Source organism: Cynoglossus semilaevis, chromosome 11, assembly GCF_000523025.1.
Source record: "Cynoglossus semilaevis isolate Cse_v1.0 chromosome 11, Cse_v1.0, whole genome shotgun sequence".
NCBI lineage: Eukaryota > Metazoa > Chordata > Actinopteri > Pleuronectiformes > Cynoglossidae > Cynoglossus > Cynoglossus semilaevis.
In genome coordinates this window covers 6,716,373-6,738,770 of record NC_024317.1, presented here as the reverse complement: position 1 = coordinate 6,738,770, position 22,398 = coordinate 6,716,373, and the positions used below count along the sequence as shown (strand labels likewise).

General features: G+C 41.2%; 2 protein-coding genes and 1 long non-coding RNA gene across 8 annotated transcripts in view; 2 read left to right on the top strand and 1 right to left on the bottom strand.

The window, feature by feature from the left end:
- kif21b (kinesin family member 21B) overlaps positions 1-9,370 on the top strand; it is a 54,307-nt gene extending 44,937 nt beyond the window's left edge. For 3 of the 6 annotated variants that reach the window (XM_017036798.2, XM_008320273.3, XM_008320275.3), the window contains 3 exons: positions 2,225-2,424; positions 3,448-3,584; positions 4,398-9,370. In XM_017036798.2, coding sequence (XP_016892287.1) covers positions 2,225-2,424; positions 3,448-3,547 — 300 coding nt within the window. In that variant the 3' untranslated portion in view covers positions 3,548-3,584; positions 4,398-9,370. The remainder of the gene's footprint in view (positions 1-2,224; positions 2,425-3,447; positions 3,585-4,397) is intronic. The other 3 variants (XM_017036799.2, XM_008320276.3, XM_008320277.3) reach the window with 1 other exon arrangement.
- Positions 9,371-12,294: 2,924 nt separating this feature from the next.
- LOC112487737 (uncharacterized) lies at positions 12,295-13,228 on the bottom strand. Its single transcript, XR_003051100.1, has 2 exons — positions 12,757-13,228; positions 12,295-12,681 (listed from the first exon to the last, which is right to left on the bottom strand). It is a non-coding gene; the product is annotated as an uncharacterized LOC112487737 (long non-coding RNA).
- A 4,591-nt stretch (positions 13,229-17,819) lies between these two features.
- cpne5b (copine Vb) overlaps positions 17,820-22,398 on the top strand; it is an 86,639-nt gene continuing 82,060 nt past the window's right edge. The window contains exons 1-2 of the mRNA XM_017036922.2: positions 17,820-19,374; positions 20,044-20,316. Coding sequence (XP_016892411.2) covers positions 19,133-19,374; positions 20,044-20,316 — 515 coding nt within the window. The 5' untranslated portion in view covers positions 17,820-19,132. The remainder of the gene's footprint in view (positions 19,375-20,043; positions 20,317-22,398) is intronic.

The window sequence follows — 22,398 nt, the reverse complement described above, 5'->3', positions numbered from 1 at the left end:
CTCCAGGATTGCCGGTGGAAACTGTTCTGCTTTGACCCTGCTGGTAAATGCTAACACCATAGTGTTTCCCAGGGCCACGAGCAAAAGCAATTTGTTTATAATGACTTAACACTGTTGGTTTATTGATTCCCATTTGCTTGAGGACTATCTAAATATCTCCTGAAACAGTTTTCACATTTCTGTGTGTTTTACAGCTTCGTTCACATGCCTAGAGCGAAGGAATAAGAGATAAGGTGTGATATTGACACGTTTGGTTAAACAGTGTTGGGTTGATACGATGAGTGACCTGTAGGTGAGAAGTGTTTGCAAAAACAACAGTAGAATGAAAGTCTCATCTCAATGTCTATGTGTGTAATCAGTTTGCATTGATTGACTTCAATGGAATATTATATATACATACAGTATGTATATATATATTTACACTCAAATGACAAACATTGGATAATTTTACTATAGAGGGAGCTCTTGTCTTCTTTCTCTACTTCTTTACATTTTCTCTGGTGTCTTCTTTTCATCTGGTTTAATATTATGATAAAGAAAAATCAGGGAGTGAAAATAAATCTTTGTATATAAAGTATATATACGATGAAGGCAGGACAGATTGGGTGTGTGTATGACTTTGAGATTTCAGGCAGTAGTGGATTAAAAAAACACAACGCTACTGCAACGGATAGAACCTCATGGCTTCAGGGCTGCTTTGGAAAATCATTATCCCTTTAACCCACCTGCTGCTGCTTCAGAAACACTCCCAGAAACTGCATTGCAGGGACAGAGCCATACATCAGTTTTGTGCTGAAACTTCAACCAAACGAAGATGAAACAATGAAAATGCTCCCTGTGTGCTGTGATTCAGCAAAGACTCGGGACGAGCCGTTAAAAAACAAAAAAAAAACAGATTTTAAATCTACCTGACGTAAATGAAAAGATTCTCCAGACGGTCGTCATGTGGTGGTGCATCAGTGACCGAGCCACTGAGGAGCCGCGTTTATGGAGACACATCATTGATACTGGATACTTTGGAGTGTGTTTTTTCCAGGTTTTTTAGTTTCCTTTCACAGAACACCAACGTTACGGATTAAATTAATTGTTCAGGAAAAGTTAGGAAGTGCCATAGAAGAGCTGAGACTGAATAAGGAGTGTAGACACATAGGTTAAAAAACCCCATTAGTAATAATGAAAATCAGAGTCAGAGTGAAATCACCAGACTGTGTTTGTCCTGTTGATAACTGCAGCATGGCCGTCCTGGGGGAAATACAGACAATGTTTCATTGTGTTGTGAGATTAGAAAACAATAATTACTGCGTCTAGTTCTCATTCAAATGAACAAGACTGGACATGACAGGATCAGTGATGCCACTGGTGCCAGATCCATTAACTCAGACGCATTTAATATTCAGTGTAGCAAACAAAACTGACAAACCGCTGTGTACGTGACTGCTGACGGCAGCGTGTAGACCGCGACGGGTCACGATTTTGTCCATAATTAAACGGGACGAGAAGTGAGTCCACTAGTTGTCATGTTGGCGTAGTGAGGCAAATTGGAATCTGAACACGATAGTTGACTGAAACAAACATGAGGCAAACAGGCAGAAAAAGATCTTTATAAAAGATGGATGTGTCGCCTGGAAATTAATGAAACATTTCATGATGTGTTCATTTATTTACAACTTTTTTTTACAACTTAATTATTAGCATTCCAGGTTTACTGTAGCCAATCACAGCAATGTTCACCAGTTCATCACTGGGCCACAAACAAACATTCACACACACACACACATTCACACCTGTGGTCAGTCAAGAGTGATCAAATAAAACAAACAACAATTGACCAAATCCTTTGTGTTTTTGTGGGAAAACAGAGAAATCTACTTTTAAAATATATGTGATGTATTTAAGTTATTGATGGTTTTTCTTTTAAATTAAAATGTTTTACTTTTTGCTACAATTTCAAAACCTCTCACAAAGTCTCAAGTGTACTTGACAAAGATATAATTATAAAGTTGTTTTAGGCTTGACAGATGTCTTCACCAGTTCTAGTTATTAGTATGTCGAAGTAAAGTGTGCAGAAGTCCTTGTTGTTGAAATGTGTTTGTCTCCTAAAAAAAACTCTTGGGAAGAATATATGGAAACTCCAGATTTCCTGGATTCTGATGTCAGCGTTCCTGCGACGAGGCTCCGTCTTTGTCCGACTTCACCTTCACGTCTCCTTCTCTCTACCCCGCAGCAAATCCCTAATGCCCACAAAGACTGGGTGTGTGCACTGGCCTACGTTCCGGGCCGACCTATGCTGCTGAGCGGCTGCCGAGCCGGTGTGCTGAAGGTGTGGAACGTGGACAACTTCACCCCCATAGGAGAGGTCAGGGGTCATGACAGCCCAATTAACGCCATCTGCACAAATTCAAGACAGATCTTCACTGCCTCCAGGTAAGAATACAGTGTGAAGCACTGAGCTTTTCATCAAACTGTCCTGACTGGGCCCAGCTGGTTGGACATAATCAGGCCTGCTCTAATACGGGGGTGTGATGATTGAATTTGGATCGACTTTAACTTGAAGTATTTATCAATTACATAGAGCCTGGTGCATTTTTCATTTTTCATCTTGTCCTCAAATTCCATAAAAGACGATAACACGGCAAATCTACTAAAAGAGTTTTACTAACAAGCAGTCACAGTTCTGCAGGTAACGACAGTAAATGACATTTCTGCCACTGTGATATAATTATGTTGTTTTAGCTCAGTCGTATACAGAAAAAAATGACTGAAAACAAAACACATCTGTGCTGCTAAAATAAACCTCTGAGTTCATGACTGAATTTAACAAGAGCTCCAGCTAAAGAAGGGACGATGAGGAGGATTATGGGAATATTGGATGGAATCGGTCAATGATTCCCAAAATCTTACGTCAGCACCCACACCCCCCCCGCCCCCCCTTTGTAGATAGGACTATTGTGGAGTACCCCCCCATGTTCATGTAAAACACTGATTTCCTGCGCCCCCACCTGCCTTCTGCAATGGCTCAGTGTCCTAAGGTGGACCCTGCCCCCCACTTTGGGAACCACTGGAATAGTGGGAGTTGAGCGATGGATGATATATCAGGGTAGGATAAAACACGAAGAAGGCGAACACGAAACTACGTTTTTTCTTCCTCTAACATTTCCTATTTTTCCTCTTCTTCTTCTTTGTCTTCATCCTTTTTATGAATGTGTATTTGCTGAGCTGAACGCTGCCTCACACCATCGTTAAACTAACAAATATTTAAAGGCGTCATCTTCACCCTCCGTCCCTCGTACTTCTCCTGTCTCCTACTTTGTGGCGTAACCTTACTGCCCGTGTCAACAACATTAAACTCTGCTGCTCTCCTGTCTTTCTGTCTCTTGTTGCCGTCTCTCACCTCCTCACCTTCTCCCCTCTTCCCTCCTTTCCCTCTCTCCGTCTCGTCGATTCCAGTGACTGCAGGGTGAAGTTGTGGACCTATGTGCCTGGCTTGACCCCGTGTCTTCCACGAAGGGTTCTGGCCATCAAGGGTCGGGCTACAAGCCTTCCATAATTGCCTCCTCTCTGCTCATCAACCCTCATTTCCTCTGGTATTCTCTTAAACTGACTTTCTTCTCCCTCCTGTTTTCATTTGCACCTCCTCTGTTTGCTCCCCCTTTGTTCTAGACTGATTTTTTTTTCTTATTTAAATGTATGTGGTTGTGTTGTCTGTGAGAGTTGTTGCTTTTTATGCAGACTGGTGTCTTATCAAAGACGGACATCTCTGATAAATACATGCCCTGTTGCGTTTATTTTTTAATTTTTTAAATGATGTTTGTTTCCTAAAATTAGTTAAAAAAATTATGAAAAAATTAATTTAAAGATTTATTGAAGTGTTTTTTCCTTTAACTGCTGTAGATGGATGGTACTTGACATAATGAAGGAGAGCTTGGAGAAATATGCCGTCTAATTTTAGCCTCTTTGCAGTGTTTTGCATGCATCGATTTCAAATTAAGTTTCTTAGCAGTCAGTAGTGTTAATTAATTTAATGCATGGGCAGTGACGTATTAATACATAGCTCAATGCAGTATGCTGTATGTTGAATAATTTACACAGTGTATCTCCTTTGCTCTGATACACAGTCACACATTGTAAATTGAAGCACCAGATTCTTAAAATAATAGCTGAACTTGTGGGTTCTTCTTCTTCAGGTCAGATCGGCCTCATCAAGCACAGCCTAATTATAACCTCTCCGCCTAAAATACAAACAAGTCACTGTCAGGATGCACATTATTGACGAAAGAAGCCAAATTTTGAGTTATATCGCTAAATTTTTTTTTTCACATTTTCCACATTAATAATCTTCATCTTTTGGCCTATTTCTCTCTCTCTCTCTCTCTCTCTCTCTCTCTCTCTCCTTCCAGTGACAAGACTGTGAAGATCTGGCTGTCAAAGGTGTTGAGGAAGAGGTGACAAATGAGGGACAACTGAAATAACTGCTGTGTTTGTCAGCTCCGTCTCCAGCCTCAGGTCGGTGACCTGCTCACTTCTGGCCCAGCGAAGTCACAGTTTCCAAGGCGATCACGGCGTTTTCTTCTTCTTCTGTTTCCATTCTTTGCCCCTGTGCATAATGTTATTACACGGAGGAACATGTTTTCTGGGGCGAAAGATGATTCGCCTGCTCTATGATTTTTGTTTCTTTTCTGTAAACCTCATTTAAAAAGTGCCACTCATTCTTTACGGACAAGACAGGATCAACATGTTCTTCACCGCGGATGTTGGCTTCTCTGCAGGCATTCAGACACCACCGAGTGTCAGGAAAATGAAGAGGAGAGGAAAACGTAATTTGTCTTCTTTGTCAAGGTTTTGAAAACTTAGGAAACAAAGAGAGATGAACATGTGTCTTCACACATCTGTCGTCTGTAAATGGAAACTACATTTACATTGAAAGGCCAGAGTCCACGTACAGCCATGTATAAAACTGTCTGTTCAGTCAGGACTGAGTCGGTGTTGGTGGTCGCTCTGATGAACAACACACTGGAGATGTGTGTTCATCACAGCGAATGATCACTGGACCGTTGCTCGTCTTACATCACTGGCGAATTTCACAGAAGGCCATTATTTCATACGGTTATCGCTGAAGCTTCATTACATTTTTCGGTTTCGTTTGTGCCTGTATTTTTATTTATTATCTTCTCCTACCTCAGTTCTTTTGGACTATTGTGCGAGGCGAGAGGGAAGTTTCTTACGGGTTTCAAACACCTGGTGCTCGACGATGTCAACCTTCACGCGCTGAACTCATCGTCTCCGTGTGGATGTCTCCTTCGTGGCTCTCAGACTCTTTAGCTGCTGCTGACCTTGCTAACATAAACAGCACACATCCAGTGGCACCATTACAGAGAACACTGCCCCCAAGAGAACATGACCAGATTGCATTGTCGGCTGTCTGAAGTGCTAACTGGCACAAACTAGGAAACGTCGCACACATGACTCAATAACATCCAGATCTGATGACTTCTCCTTTTGTGGAGTTTTGCCAGATTATTATCTCAACATCCTTCAGCGGCTCGTGCCGTCCATTTATGCTCTACATATAAGACGCCGCCGTATGGGGACACACACATCCTTCCCAGATCCTGAACTTCCCTGGGAAGATAATTTAATTGGACGTCTTGCAGCTCTGCCCGCTGCTTCCCAGTCAGGATTACACGGAGGAAATTAGGTCATAACTGAGAGGGATTTCTTATTAAAGCCCTGGTTTTTTTTCTTCTTCTTCTTCTTCTTCTTCTTCCACCCACGCTCTACTGCTCCATTTAAGGAACAGAAAGATGCTCTCTGTTTATGTGGAAGATTATGTGCATGTGAAAAACATGCACTGATGCCCAGGCTGCACGTACGTGTCACACACTAAATTTCAGCGGATGTTCTGGTTTTCTGAAAAGTGTTGGCTCCACTCACTGTGTTTATTCATTGCTGTTCTCCCGTGGTTCAGTCGTGCCCATTATTTTCCAATGTGCGTGCTGTTTAATAACAAGCGTTTGCCATCACCTGGCCTCATCTCACAGCTCTTAGTTACCCAGATATTATCAGATCTAAAATCCCAATCCCTCAGACAGCTGTGCTTCCTGAAACAGATCATACACACATTATTTTAAGCTGCTTTCACTCTGAAAGCATTTGTTTTTAGCATTGGATGCATGATAAATGCAAACATGTCCATGGCTTACGGATGATTTGTTCAAATCTTCTAGGTTTTAATGCTGTCTTAAAGTGGAATCTCAGGTAGAAGAAGAAGGATCATCATAGTCAACTGGGACTCATTCCCACTCAAACCTTGAGTTAGAACTTATTTTATAAAAAAGAAGGTACTTATAACATGTTTTTTTGTGTAATAGTCATTTCAATGTCCTTTTGCATTTGCTTCCCTTTAATTCTAGTTTTTGCACATGCATCTACCAGGCTTTCATTGTAGAAATGTACAAAAGTATCTTGGGAAGTCGGCCAAAGTTAAAGCCTTTCAACTCTAATGCACTAATTTTTGGACTTCAGTGACTCTGTGATTCTGTATGATATTTCTGCATATGTTCACCACTAGATGGTACAAATGTGACCATTAGGATCATTAACTGCCCAGTGTTACAGGTGCTGTGTGTAAGTCAGCCTGTACTGGTATTTTCACTGTAAATCAGATGTTTGTCTGTGCCATTCAGTTTGAACTGCAGCAGCCGAGGGATGATGGAAGGATGATGGACGGACGAGGACGCTCTTACTCGTCAGTGTAGTTCTACTCTGTCATGTGTTCTCTGCTCGTACATTAGCTTTTAGTTTTTATTGCTTGTTCATTGGAGGAGAAGGAGAGTGGTGTTTATTTGAAATTTCATTGGATTTGTTTGTTTTTTAACAAATCTGTATTAGGTCTGTATTAGTCAAACGACAGCCTTCGTCTGTCACTTCCACTCAAACCCAGAACTATGGTGTCGACGCCACTTGTTTGTGTAAATAGTTTGCATCTCAGCTTTTTGTGCTAACGAAGCAGATACAGTTGAGGTCAGGTGACCACTGTCTGAGCTGTTGGCCTCAACATCAGGATTCTTCAGCATATTTGATACTGAATTATCAAAAATAGTCAACAAATGTTCTGAGCCTAGTTTTGATCTATCCTATCAAGGACCGAGTTCCTGAAATACTTAGACGTCTGACACTGAGAACTCGCTGATTTGTTTACAAGGGTTTGAAAACGAAAATGTTGAAAACCAAATATTTCTGACGGTGGGAGTCGTCAGTGGAGGTTGAGGATGAGGAGAATCTGATCTAACACAACTGGAGACGTACAGCAAAACGTCATCTCTTCAATTTGCACCAGTGGCATTTAAATAGAATTGTTTTTCCACCGCAGCTGTATAGTGGTATGCTATCTCATTTGTGACAAAGGTCGGGGTTGCTGTTTAAATAGTGTAGGGCAGGTGTAGGATTATCTTGGCTTTACCAAGCCACAGAGAACACTGGAGAAGTCGTTAGATTCACCTTTTGTGCATCATGTTTTGCATTCTTGATTGTTATCATTGATTTTTAGGTATTTTTGCATCACATGTTTATCTGGAGAAAGTTTTCTTGAGTAGCTAATTTTCATGTATAGAAACAACTATTTTCATGCAATGCAAAGCATGAAAAATGCCATTGCAACGCCTTTCATGACACCACCTGCAGGGCAGGGAGGGGAACTACTTGTCTTACTGACCAGATTTAGCATTTTTCTACTTATTTGTCCCTACTCTATGATATAAAGCTAAATACATTTAGCAATCGGTCTTTCCAGGCTAGCATTAAATACATCCTTCACTTAGCATCAGAGGCTAATTGAAGGTGAAATGTGCTAAAGCAGCAGCACATCAGCTCACTCTCTTATAAATTATGTTACTAGTTAAAGCACACTTTGTTTTTGTTGTTTTTACAAATATACATGTCCATCAACACGTTTTAATAGATATTTTTCAGCTTTTGTTGTGTTGCAACTGAGAGCCAAGCAGACTGCACTGATTTTCGCAGGTTAACAAATATCAGCATCTGGTGCTTCAATCACTTCCTCCTCTCATCAGTGTTAGACCATGTGACAGACTGGAGAGCGACGCTGCCTCATCAAAGTACCTGTCACATCGCTCCCTTTGACTTCCCTTCAACACAGCCAGTAAATAAAACCTTCAGTCGTCAGTGTCTCGGCTTCAGCCTCACAGCAGCAGAACGTCTCTGTGGCACGTTGACAATCAATCACTCCATTTCCTCAATGTGTATCAAAGGATCCTAGATGGTCCTGCAGGTAATAATTCTGCTTCTTTGTCAGACCGTGACTCGCTCTGTCGATTACGGCTGAAAAGACTTTCAACGTTGCCTCGGGCTGGAGTTAGCGGTACGACACGATCAAGATGGCTGCTGATCAGGAGAGCACTTAACTGCTCTGCTGCTCGTCTGTGAATCTCTATCCAACACCAGCACACTCCTCTGTAGCTGCTCACCAGTTTACTCCGTGTGTGTGTGTTGGTGTGTGTGTGTTCTCATGTTAGTTGCGTCGTATTTAGCTCACGTCCAATCATTGAACCCCCTGACACGTGCTGTGAATTATGAACTGATGGGACTTAAAAATGCAGGGTCAAAGGTCATGTGTGCCTTTAATTGCACTGACTACTCCCTCACACACATGTAAATGTGTGTACAGTTTTTTTTAATGTGCATGCAGCCAGGCCATGTAAAATATGTGTCATTTGTAAATATTGTAAAAAGATATTTAATGACAGTGAAAACATCCCTTCAAGAAAATAAACACTCCATTAAAAAAATAAAAAAAGGATGTTGTCGTTTTGTGTTTAATACCAGGTCTGTTTCTGGGAGAACTGTTTTTTTAAACACCAACTATAATTTTGTTCCTCTCACCCAACGCCTGTTGACATTTTTAACTCACACGTCGCCAACTTTTCCACGATGCCTTTTTGAACCTGAGAAAAACTGTTTGGAACATTTTTTGGGCTGACTGACAGTTTACAGCTTAATGACAGAAAATGTGAAAAAGTTTTTCATGGTGAGTTTTTTTTTCTTACAAAAACCTTAAAAAAGGACAGAAATAAAAGTTCCATCGATTTCATATACCAACACGTAGGAGGAATCAAACAGGTTTTCATATTTATTTCATTTTTTTGTGGCTTTTTTTTGGCAGATACTTTTTCTTTTACATTATTTTTTTTAGAAACAAATGATGCACAAAATCTCTCCACTTTAATGAGACCTTTGATTTAGAAACCAAAATGGTGTATTTAATTAAAAGTGAATTAAGAGTTATCCTAATATAAACAGTCGGTGTAATTGGATAATATTGTAATATATTTCTAGGAACATTAAGTGTTTTGTTCTGCATTTGAAATTGAGTACTCAAAGAGGGGGGCGGGCCCCTTGGGGGGGGCGTTAGGGGCTTCCAATGGAATATGCATATGGACATAGGTGAACCACTGCTGTAATGCTTGAATGATAACAAGCCTCCAGTCACTGGCAGCAACTCATACAGTAAGGAAAGATGGAGGAGCAGCATCGACCAGGTGCTGCTGATTTCACAAGATTTGAAGGACGTTGACCTGATGTGGTTCAAATCTGTCCGGATTAAAAAAAGAAAAAAAGCACATTCATTCAACACCTTTTTTGTGAGAGGTAATAAAACAAAAAGCAAAGAGACTGAAGACGTCTTCTTCTCTTCCCTCACAGATGGACGAGGTGTTTATTGATTGCTCCGTGCCAACAGACAGACAGTCAGGTCCTAAAGGATCGATGTCGATGTCACTGGGATGTTTTCACTCACATACATTCCATTATTCATCAGAGCTGGAGAGAGACTCAACCAAACTCTACATCTTCATCTCCTCTGTAAACTGCAGTCATCAACTCATGTAAGCTCGCTGTTCCAGCTGCCGCGACAGACGCCAGTGCCGTGATGTACGACTATCGTTAATGTCTCCGAGGAGGCAGCAGCCATTTGAAGCTGCCACTCACAAACAAATAAACATCCATAAGAAACGTCGTGTCCGCCCAGCTGTACGGGCTCCCTCCACTCTTAAACTCCCGTTCATTTTCCGTCTTGTTCTGAAGTCCAGACCAAACCTTTCTAAGATTTTAGTTTCTGAACAACAATAACTCCCATGTCTGCCTCAGCTCTAATTTCTTTTTTATGCTAATAACCTGCAGCAACAAAGTGTCGTGGAGACCGTGTCGGCGTGTGCCACCTGGGCTCCCAGAAGACATTTCTCCTCCAAGAAACTGAAATATCTTTAATTTCAAGTACCAGGTTAATACCTGATGGTTTTTTGCTTCTTACATGTTTTTTTTTTTATAGATGCAGGAAAATGTTGAAGAAGAAAAACAGTCATCAACTGACCGGCGGACATCAAAGCTCTATATTTCCCCCAGGAGTGAGAACAGGGCAGAGCGGAGGCCACGGCTGCGTCAACACAAACATTGAAATCACACAGTCATTACGTTGACATTAACACAAAATGAATGCTGCCTTCAACATCAGGCAGACATGAAACAGAAACATACACAGAGTAAAATAAACTGACCTGAACCTGATGTGGTCAGTTTTAAAAGCAATATTGATGAGGTACTTTAGTCACATTTATGCAAAAATGTTATTCTATTTTTTTACAACTCTGTTGTCAGGTCTGTTCTGGGTTAATCAGTGTCATCACTCTCAGCTGTGTCCTGTGATTCTCCCTGTTCATCAGGCTCACTCGTCTCACCTGGTGTCCTGGGTATAAATACCCCTGTGCCCTCTGGACTGACCAGTGGTTCCCTGTCGCCCCTGATGGATTCTGGTGTTGGATCCTGATCTCCCTTCAACCTTGAACAGGATTGGATCTCTGATGGATTCTGGTGTTGGATCTGATCTCGGATCCTGATCGCCCTTCAACCTTGAACAGGATTGGATCTTTTGGCACAACATGAACTCTGTAAAAACAAAGGTACAAACAACAACATGTTTCAAAGCTGTTAAAGTCTAAGAGTTAAAATGATAACGATGAAGATGTTCTTTTCTCTAGCTTTAAATAAATATAGTCCACAAAATGTTATTTGAAATCAAATATTTTTTCTTCTGCCCCAACTACAATCTTAAACAGTCTTTGCCAACATGAGTTGTCCAAACAAATGTGAAAGGAGACTGAATTCATATTATTCTGGATTTTCAAACCTTACAAATACATAAACACTGTTGTCAAATCAGACTTCAGTCCTGCTTTTTATTTTAGTCACTCATAAAAACTAAGAAGTATTCAGTCGAAGATTGACTGTAGCAGTATGTTAGCAGAAGAGTTTTCTAGATAAGAGTAATAATAACAACAAGAATGTCTCCTTTGTCTTTCTGTAATTCATGGAGGAAAACTGCATATCAGCACTGGATTATGTTTTTTAATAATACATGTTTAACAGATGAGGTTACAGTTCCAGAGATGAGATACAACTCATATAAATTTACACCTAAAGTAGGGCAACTGTGGGAGAGACGCCGCAGGAGACGAGCCCAGCGTGGACGGCTCACTTCAGAGAAGGAGCTCAAAGGCAGTTTTAAGTAATGAATGTCGTTAAAATGGAACCGTCAGATGTTCACAATGAGCGTCTGCAGAACTGGACAGGACAAAGCCGTGGCCTATCAACGCGGCCTAATCCTATTGTACACGGTCTCTTTGAATCCACTTTTACACATCACACACTGTCCACGCAGCCAGGCTTAGGGACATCAGAGGGACGAGCAGTCCTTCATCAACATGGCTGGGTAATTGAAAATGCTGTGTGTGTGGGTGGGTGGGGGGGGGGGGGGGGGGGGGGGAGTCATAAATGTTTATAACTTGTTTAATATTTCATTCATCCAGAGTTGGGTCACATTCATGTTCATGGTGTCGTGGTGATGATGTTTAGACTCGAACTGTGACGGCGCTGTGATGTCACTGACTGTCTCCTGCAGCGTCATCTGGAACATGGAGTCATGATAAAGGGGGAAATTCTTTACATGTTACATGAGATAAAACAAATCTGCAATGTAAATAAGTTTGTTTAGATAAATCTTATAAATACATATTACACTATTAGAGGTTGCAGGAGATAAATTCTATTAATAATAGAATTAATTAATAACAGAGGAGAACGAGGGGCCCATCGAGAGCCCACAAACTGGTGGTCAAATAAAGACCCACCGAGAGCCCACAAACTGGTGGTCAAATAGAGGTTCATACCACTGACCTTCTTACTGTAAGGCACTCACATCAACCACTACATTACTAAAAAACATAATGCTGATTTAGGATTTTTTATTTGCACTAAAAAAATAAGAAACAACGATACATCACATATGAAACAGAAAAACAACCATGATTTCATTTGTCTTCACAGTGTTTTTCACTTTGTCTTCTTCTGTGATTCCTTCTCCTTCGCAGACTCTTTGGTTTTCCTCCAGGGCAGGACGTTGTAGGAGACCAGAGCTGTGATCAGGTACGTAGCCATGCCGGTGTATCCTCCTATCACCAGACACAGTGGTTGAGCCAGCACAAACAGACAGAACACATTCATCGACGCCCGGTCGTCCAGCTCCACCCGGTCGTCCTTCGACGCTTGCATGACGCCAAAAAAATACATCAGAGCAACCCCTGGGTAGAACGCCAGCTCCACCATGATGAGGACCTTTGGATTTTAGAAGAACACGGTGTTGGTTTTTACAGGTCCAGTTGACTACAGCCGACAGAATCGAACTCTTACCTGCAGCTGAATTTCCTCTGAGTCCCAGAGAGAAGTCAGTGAAGTGTAGTAGTTGATGTTGAAGGAAGCACTGACCTTTGAACCTTGAGTACATGAATCCTGTCAAACATTATCCACCTGCAGTATTTCTTATCAGGTCGACACGACATATCTTGGAAAAGATTTCACAAATTTAAATCTGTGATAATTATTTAACAGACATAAGAACGAAAGACTTAAAAAAACGTCTCCCCTGCTACTGTACATAAGCTCAGACGATCTGTCACCATTTACAGCCAGGAACTATTATAGAAAGATCCAGGGTGTCTGTGGGGTCAAGGGGTCAAGTGTAAAAGCGTATTATGAAATATACAAAAAATTTATTTTATTTTAGTATAAGTTTTAAAAGTCTTTCAAGAACTGGGTTGTTATTCCACAAAGTGAAGCTGCACAAATAAAGTTTGGTCAAATTGAAACTGACAGGGATATTAAACAAAAAACAAAAAACAAACGAATACATTTTTTTTTTTTGGAGTGACATTTAAACTGGATATTTTGAATAAAAAAAGAGTCAAGGTTTCCAGTCTGTTGTCTGCCAACACTGGTGTATTACATCAGAGGAAGAGCAAAAAAAGCTGCAGAAAATATTTCCAACTCAAGCACCTCTCAGCTGCTGAGAAGACGGAAGAATAAGAAAAGCAAAGACGTGATTATCGATTTGAGCCGAGGCTCCTCTGATTATTAACCATGTTTACAGCGTGGCTGCTCTGGTGATGTATCGACGGCAAACCATGGATTCATAATAGCAGTGAAGATTTTTGAGTCTGTTGTTGTGAAAACAAAGAAGTCTAGAAGTTTCCTGACGAATTCTGAAATGATTTTATGTTGAGTTTTATTCTTCTGTATTTGAAGTCGATCATTTTATATACAAAACAAAGGAAATAGGGATGTTACTGTCTGTCATGGTTGAATATCAGGTGAGTTCATGTGCAGCTTAATGAAGTCACCCACTGCACTGTTCTGGGATCAGTGAGGACATTTACTGTAGAGTCAGGCTGCAGGTGAAGGATGTTCTGGACTCTGGTGTCTCTGGAGTCTTTCCGTCTTTTGTCTCTCTCATGGTTTTTAATGTAGACGTTCTAAATTTATAATATTTGTTTAAGTTTGATTTCTTTCTTTTGGAGTCAATTTGTTCCTGGTCACTACTGCAGGAACGTTTACCCTCAACAACACATTTCTCTGGTCTGCTGCAGGATCTTGGCTGCTGCATCTCTGGACACAGACCTCAGACGTTGCATTTGCATCAAGGCAACACTTTTAACTTTTTTTAATGATGAAATGAGAAGCACTATGAAGATGGGACACCATATGTAACGTTAAAATCAGAAGCTGACAACGAGTCGTCTCAGCCCCAAGACAGAAAGGCAGATGAAAGAGCAAGAAACGCTCTGTCAGAAAAGCCGGAGCAATTTTTTTGGCTGCAGTTAAAAATCAGAAAACACAAAAACAACATGTGGTGCGTTTATGGTCCTCCGCATTTGTGCCCTGAAGCTGAAAGGCTTGTTTCCAGCATGAGAGAGGGAAGTCTTAGTCAGTGAGCTGTGCATTCTACACTAAACTGTCGCACGGTGGCTACGACCAACGTCAACAGTTTACTAATCAGGATCTGAGGTGTAGGGGGACGTGTAGATGCTCTGAGTCCTTGTTAGTCTACAAAAATTCTAAGAAATAATATGAGAAATATGACTCAAAGTTAATTACAACCGTACTTAACTCTGTGTTAATTAAATTAAAACAACAGATAATTGTTGATCAGTTTTCTAACTAACTGCCAAACTGACTATGTTTCATTCAATGAGTGTTGTGACCATATCGTAAATGGCCACCAGGGGCAATTATAGCCCTTCATCCAGAGTGGTGACGTGGATCCACTACAGAACAAACACAACAGAACATTATTCACCGGCAGAAAAGTTTGACTATGACTATTTTTTCAAACAACGCAGTAATTTAAAATAAACTATGTTAAAAAAAAAACCTGAACCTAACGCATGACTTCTGCAATTATTCACTGGTGCATTTTTAGAAGAAAACCTGCGTCAGTGAAATGTTTATACATCACTTAACAGACTTAAGCATCTGAGTTACATAGTGCTGCTGGAAAAGTGATTATTTTTACATCGTGATATTTGTGGAGGCTCTCATGTCGATTCCAGTTCTTGATATTCCCCTAATGCTGCAGCCCGAGGGCTCGTCAGTTCACGATCAGCCCAAATAGTTATGTGGGGATTAAGTCTCAGCATGGTATTTGGAAATAAATCATCTTCTGACCGCGGCTTTGATTTTCTGTGTAATGAGACACCCTTTGAATAGAATTAAAAATTAAGTCACTGGAATAAAAGTCACTGGAATACAACTTTTGTTCTGAAGTTTAAAAAAAAGCCCCAGGGTCCTTTAAAAAAAGCCCCGCTATGAATTAGAGTCCACTGCCATAAACAAGGCAACCAGGAGGTAAAAAACAAAATGACAAAAAAAAACCAAAACAAATCAAATGAAGGTGGCCGTTGGAGGGAGAGCTCAGCTCATAACCATGGCTGGAAGGAGATGCTTTTTATTCATCTCTAAATTTTCTGATGACTTTAGGCAAAGGATGGTGTTGTAAAGTTGTCAAGTTTGTTGTTTATGTAAAAAAAAAAACGTAATTAGAGTTTGTTGACATCAGTTTCAGAGTACAGTCCCTCCAGCTACACAGATCATCAGCCACTCAGCAGTATAACACCCAGTACTTCAGCCTGTCCTGCTGGGATTGACAACTGACTCAGGCGCGTCAGTCACTGGTCAGTTTCTGGGCTCTTGATACATCACTGTAGTTCCTGTGAAAAACGTAATATAATATAATATAATATAATATAATATAATATAATATAATATAATATAATATAATATAATATATATATATATTATATATAATATAACAGTAGTTGTCATAGTGATTATACAACCTCTTGCAGTTGCAGTGTTTTTTCATGTTCCCATTGCTTCGTAACGTGTTTTTGTATTATTTTATCATTCATTTAAATAGCTCTCATGTACTGTATGTCACATAGGCTCAGTAACTGAGAGGTGCTATCACCTTACTGTAGTGACAGATGTACTTCTACATGGAAACACTGTTAAAAAATAATATTACAGCAATCATTTCTGTGATTTCACAGTGAACATTTTCACAGATGACTGGTGGATCAGGTCAGCGTTACACACTGTGTGTATCCCTGTTTCACATTATATCTTCTTCTGCTTATATCTGTCGGAATAGGCTACAGATCCCATGTCATTGATAATCAATTCTATTGTTTCTTTTAATAGTACAAAATCTTTCCTCCATTTTCTGCCTCCCTCTCGCTAATAAACCCTCCCCCAGTCTTGTCAGATAAGATCACCCAACAACACCCACTAAAAAGGCAGAGTACACTCACTAACCACTACAAATAAGATAACAGGATTCCAAATTTTTTGTTAAAAAGCACATACGTTGCCCTGTCATTTGCCTGACAGGGCATTTGTCTGTTTTTGCATAATTGCTTCCAGAAAGGCGATATTTTTGGACAGCATGACGCAGGGAAGCACAAACACAGTAATTAGTGCTGAAGAAACTGCAGGAAGCCGAGAGAATAGGACGCAGAAGGAGGAAAAGGGACACTTGAATTCCCTATGGTGTTATTAATGTCCCTGGCAGCACAATGCATTGACCACCTCCTGGTCCGCAGCGATCGAATGGCGATAGCAGTTAAAGACAATATGCAACATTTGTCAGTCTTTACTACTGTAACAGATTTTCTTTAAATCAATATGTCACACAGCTGTACCGTATGAGAGAATGTCACTGAAGAAACCCTATGGTTTATTAGAATTTCATAGGTCTAGCGCACATGTGTCAAACTAAAGGTTCGAGGACCAAATGTGGCCCGCCAAGTCATTTTGTATGGCCCGCAGGAGCTCTCCTGGGGAAAATGAGTATGACACCCCTGATCTGGAGAATAATTGGTTGGAGATTATTTACTAAAATATAACTTAATAATGTTGGAGGAACTTTCATTTAGTATTCCCTTAAGTGCAACAAATAGAAATAAAGTAATGTTCAAAATAATGAATATGCCGTGCAAGAAATGTTACAGTTTTTACTCTGACCCCACCCTCCAGTGATGCCAGTGAAATCGAACACACAGGATATAAAACACCATCTGTTTTACCAATGGTTGAAATGCTGCAAATGTCCAAGACAATCACTGCTGTGGGTCAGTGGTTCTGCCCCCCCCCCCCCCCCCCCCCCCCCCCCTCTCTCCTCCTCTTCTCTTCTCCCACTCACCCTCCCCGCCCCCCCCCTCTGTCTTTTCTTTATCCTGTGCCTTCACTCCCACCGACCCAGTCTCTGGAACATCTGCAGTAACGTTCTCACCCACACTAAACACCGAGCTCTTAAAATACATGAATCATCCTGAAGAGGAAGGGCCGGTGCATGTACGTGTGTTAGCGTGTGTGTTTATCTAGTATTCGTGTGCTCTTTAGTAACACATGAGTAAAATAATGGTGTTTTTATATGTGACCAAGCACGGGTGTGTAATCAGTCCTGGGGTGGAGAGCTGTGTGGGCAGGAGCATCCTGTGTCCTGCTAAATTGATCTCTAAATCCAGACGCTGCGTGTTCTGTGTGGAGCTGCTTCTGCACCGATTTATGAAGAAAGGAGATAAAATGGTTTAGCGCTCTGAGTCGCCGTGTGTGTCTGTGTGTGTGGTGAGGGAGTAAAAAGGATAGAGACAGACAAAGAATCAGACAGAAAAGTGACGGAAAAAACAGTTTTTTACCTGGCACGTGTCACAACAACACATGTATAAATGCAGGTTGAAAAGATTTGAGTGTGAAAGGAAACGTTGTCTTCTGTAAACAACAACACAACAATACCAATGTTATATTACCACAGGGTGACAGAGGTCGTGTTGTGTTGTATTCGTTGTATGTAAATCATTTATGGTTCTAGATTCGTGTATTACTTTGGCGCCTATTTGTGGACATTTGACTAAATTAAAAGTACTTTCATGAACAGAAATACTGCAGTTCATCAGAAATACAACAACAGGTGTCACGGCCAATCAGCAGATGATTTCACTCCTGCAGTTTGTGCAGGGTGCAATCTTAGAGAAGCACTGATCAGAGCAGCCTGGTGGGACATGGACCAGAGGAGCAGATTAAACCACCTTTAATCTGGTTCCTAAAGACTAGGTTATGTTGTTCTCAACAAACGTTCTTGTACCAAGAATGACAATGTTTTTTTTAATCTAAGTTCTTCCAAACTGCAGATTTATGACATATTTCATTTACTATTCATTTCTAATTCGATTTACATTTATGTTTGCATTTAGCAGATGCTTTTATCCAAAGCAACTTACAGAGGAGGAGGAACAATCAAGCATGTGGTTCTTCTGGGAATCGAACCTCGTTCTATAGATGTCATGTCCTTGCCCCTTCACCATCTAAATTCCCTGGTAAGTGTTTGTGTTCCTTTTCTTTTAGTCCAGTAGTATTTGAAGGTTAGCAGAACTAATGTTATATTACAGCCAGGGAACTGTCCAGGGGAGTGGTGCTGAAACGGGACTGTCCACGGACTCAGTTAAGACCAGTACTGCACTAATGTAGGGTTTCTCTAGTAAAGATGACCTTTAAAAGTATTTATACTTCAACCACGCCAACTCCCCACCCTGTATTAAGCAAATGATGAAACGCCAGCATGGAGATATGAGTCAAAAAAATAAATAAAAATAAATCAATACAAAGTACATTTACTGATTGGCAAAATAAAAGTATCATTGTGTATTTATGACCATTTGGCCATGACACTGTGGTCAGTGTGATGGATACGGTCAACAGTGACACTGTGGTGAGATGAATCCATCTGGACTTTCTCCTCTGGCTGTTGTTCCACCAACAGAGCTGCTGATCACAGGATTTATTTCTGTTTTTGAACCATTATCTCTATAGTCCATTGATGGTTGTGTGGTGACATCTCATTAAATCTGTTTTCATTTGCATTATGGCTTTTTGATCTGCATCAGGAGGCAATTAAACAGGTGCAACAAAAGGCATTAGCAGAGAGTGTAAAAATGTATCGTAAATTGAATTCCATATATTTGAGTAAACTTTTTTTTTCTTTTTGCAAATGATGTCTCTATAAGAGGATCCAAATGAAATGGGAAAAGAACGAGCCTTGACAATTAACATAAGATTTGTGGAAATGATTGCAGGAAGATTGTACATGAACTGCGGTTGAAAATTACTTCTAGAATTAGTCATCAAATAACTACAGATAATTACTGCTGTTGGAATGAAATGAAATGAAGTAAAAATGAATGCATCCAGCTTTGCAAACGTCTCCATCCAAACTGCCCCTGTCAGCTCTGTCTGTCCTGGGGTAATTAGTGTCATCACTCTCAGCTGTGATTCTCTGTTAATCAGTCTCACTCCTCTCACCTGGTACTCTGGTGGAAATACCTCTCTCCCTCACCCTCTGTGGGGTCACTGTCGTTGTATGTGGTCCTGGGGTCCATGCATCTCTGCTGTGGTTCCTCTGTTGTTCCTGTACTCCAGGTATGTTTCCTATATTGTTTTTTTTTTTGTTCCTCCCTGGTGTGTGTTCCACAAGTGTGGACTCTGCTCTGTTAAATTGCTAATTTACTAAAGTTTGGAGTTTGTTTTTCACCTATCAGGTCGAACATGTTTCACCACAGAGCATTCACCTATCAGGTCTGATTTAAAGGTCGAACATGTTTCACCACAGAGCATACAATAAATATATCAGGACAAAAAAGAAAAAGAAAATACAGACGGGGGCAGCAGCGGTACATTGACTGTATAATATATAATGATTATAAAGAGATACTATTTTGATTGTTCATTTTGAGGGCATACTCTACCCTGGAGGAATACACACATTAACACACCCACACACGTATATTAAAGTCCATGTGGGAGGAGAAGAATTGGTGGGTTGGATCTCGTGGAGCTTTTTCTCCTTACGCGCACAGACTGGAGGAGACAAAGCGCACAGATCAGTCCACGTCTCCAAGTGATGCGCAGCAACCGCTCAGTACAGGCTCCGCAACAACGACCGGTGGTGTCCAGCTGCAGCTTTTCTTTATGTTTTATTTACTTACGCTGCATGGACAGTTAGACAAGTGCGCTCCCGTTTCTCTCTCTGCGGGGGTTCCTCACCCAGTGTCCTAACTCCTTCCCTCCTCTCTCCCCGGTCTTCTTCAGTTTGACCATCTGTGCAGTGGCTGCCTCACCCGCTCGGACCGGGGACCGCCTGGTCTCTGATCTGGTCTGCGGACTCACCGGTGACTCGACGCGCTCCGGCGGCGTCAGGCTGTGTGCTTCTCGGATCAGACCCGAACCACTGCGAGGTCTGACGATGGAGATGATGGAGGGCGACGTTATGGACAAACTGGAGGACATGTCCTCGGTGTACGACTTCGACCCGTTCACCGGCAACATTCCTGCCACCAAAGTAGAAATCACCGTCTCCTGCAGGTAAGGAAAAAAAAGTTCCGTGGGTGAATGTGCACGGTAGAAAGTTGTGACCGCTGAGCCCCACCCTTTCTGTTGGGGCTGTTCAGTGGTTGTGAGACGTTCGGGAAAACATGAAACATTTGATTGCTTTTTTTTTTTTTTTTTTTTTTTGGTTATTGTTTGTTTTGCAAAAAGTGCTATGAATTCATAAAAAAACTTAATCCATATAAAATATACTCATGAAGTACCTTTAATGTTTTTGAAGCCGCCACTTGACGTGTTTACTTAAAAAATGACTGAATAATAATATAAAATAATATAATAATATCGATTTTATTTTTTTGACATGTTCATCGCTATTGTGATAGGGATGACGAGGAAAACCAGGTGGCTTTTGGTGGTGTTTTCCACAAGTAACCACAAAACCAGTAGGTGGCAGTATTGTAACTCAAAGGCTATTGTGCTGCCAGCAAAAGGAAAAGAGCCCAGGTTAGAGGGGTTAGCTCAATCAGCATAGCCTAGCCAAGGGTGCACACTGTTGTATAGGGGTATTTTCAGAGAAAATAGAAAGGCATTTAAAAATAAAAAGTTTGAAATGTCCTTCATACTTTATGGTGTTATGGTGTATGCTAATGCCCTACCTGTGTTATTCACTTTTGCTAAAATGTTTATATGGATATAAACATCTATGGCTCCAGAATCCCTGACTTCAATTTTGGTGAATAGAAACGCTCTGGTCCAAATCAGTTCTCGACTTTGAGGATCAAACTTGTGGCTTTTGCATTAAGGGAGGTTTAAAAGTCAAAGCTCTTGGAGCCTTTGGCTTGTACTGTAGGAATGCTGGAATGTGTGAACAGCTCTCCTTTGCCCTCCACCTCTCAAACACACTCAGGCTCATCTCGCTCTGGTCTTTGATGCAGGGCTTTGGCTTGGTGTACCATCCAGAGCAGAGTGGAACTGAGCTGTAACAAGGTGTGTGTGTGTGTGTGTGTGTGTGTGTGTTCCTTATTGATGTTCTCGCTGAAGTTCTGCCACATCTCTGACTGCATCTTAGAATTGCTGCAGTGAAGGAGAAAAAAACAAGACGAATGAGTGTGTACCAAGTTACTCCACGGAGCGCCTCCGGAGGAAGTGGTCAGTTTGGACCGCGGTGTGTTAGAGTTGAAGTTTCAGCTAGGTTTTGAGTTAAGTTTCTATTTGTGTGTGTGTGTCAGTGTGTGTCTTTGAGCGAGTGCTCGTCAGCTTGTAGTGATTAGGCCATTGGGATTACATGGCTCAGTGATGTGCAATTAAACATCATTCAGGTGGATGATGAGGCCTATTTGGTGATCACCCTGCATTTATGCAAATGACACCTCTGATAGCGTCTGTGTGTGTGTTTGAACGTGACCCTGATGCCTCTGCAGGACCTTTTCAGTGCAAACAAAGTGAATGTCTGGAGTTAGAAATTATCCTTTAGATTAAAGGTGCTGTCAGCTTTTAACATGCTCTAAATATCAACTTGAGATCCGCTCAGAGCGTCTGAGCCAGAGATTTTTGGGATGTGAGGGGAAACTGAAGTAACCTGGAGAACACACACAAATGAGTTGAAGCCTGTGGACCAGTAATTATTATAATCACATGTGATCAAAAATGCCCTTCAGCCTCTAAAGCCCTTCATATCCCTCATACAGTGGCAGAGTGGTTAATGCTCCTGCCATACAGTGGAGCAGACGCCTGGTTTGATGATTTGATCCCTGGTCTTTCTGTATGGACTTTGCCTGTTCTACTGTGTGTGTGTGTGTGTTTTGTGAGCTTCTTAATTATTCATTCTAAATCAGTGGGCTCACTGTAATGTCACCATAATATAATCTGAACCACTCGTCATTAGTTTTTGGCCCTTCATGGAGGTGGCAGCGGTGACAGTGACCCCCGGCACATGTGACCCTGAGACCCCTGCTCTGAACTGACCATATGTTTGACTGAGTGTAAACAATTATCTGCTTCTATATCCAGCTCTGTGCTGGACTGAACTAAAGTATCCAGGGTGTGTACCCCCCCCCCCCCCCCCCCCCTGCCCCCCCCCACCGGGGGGGTGTTCCTCACAACACCCCTCTTTGTTCG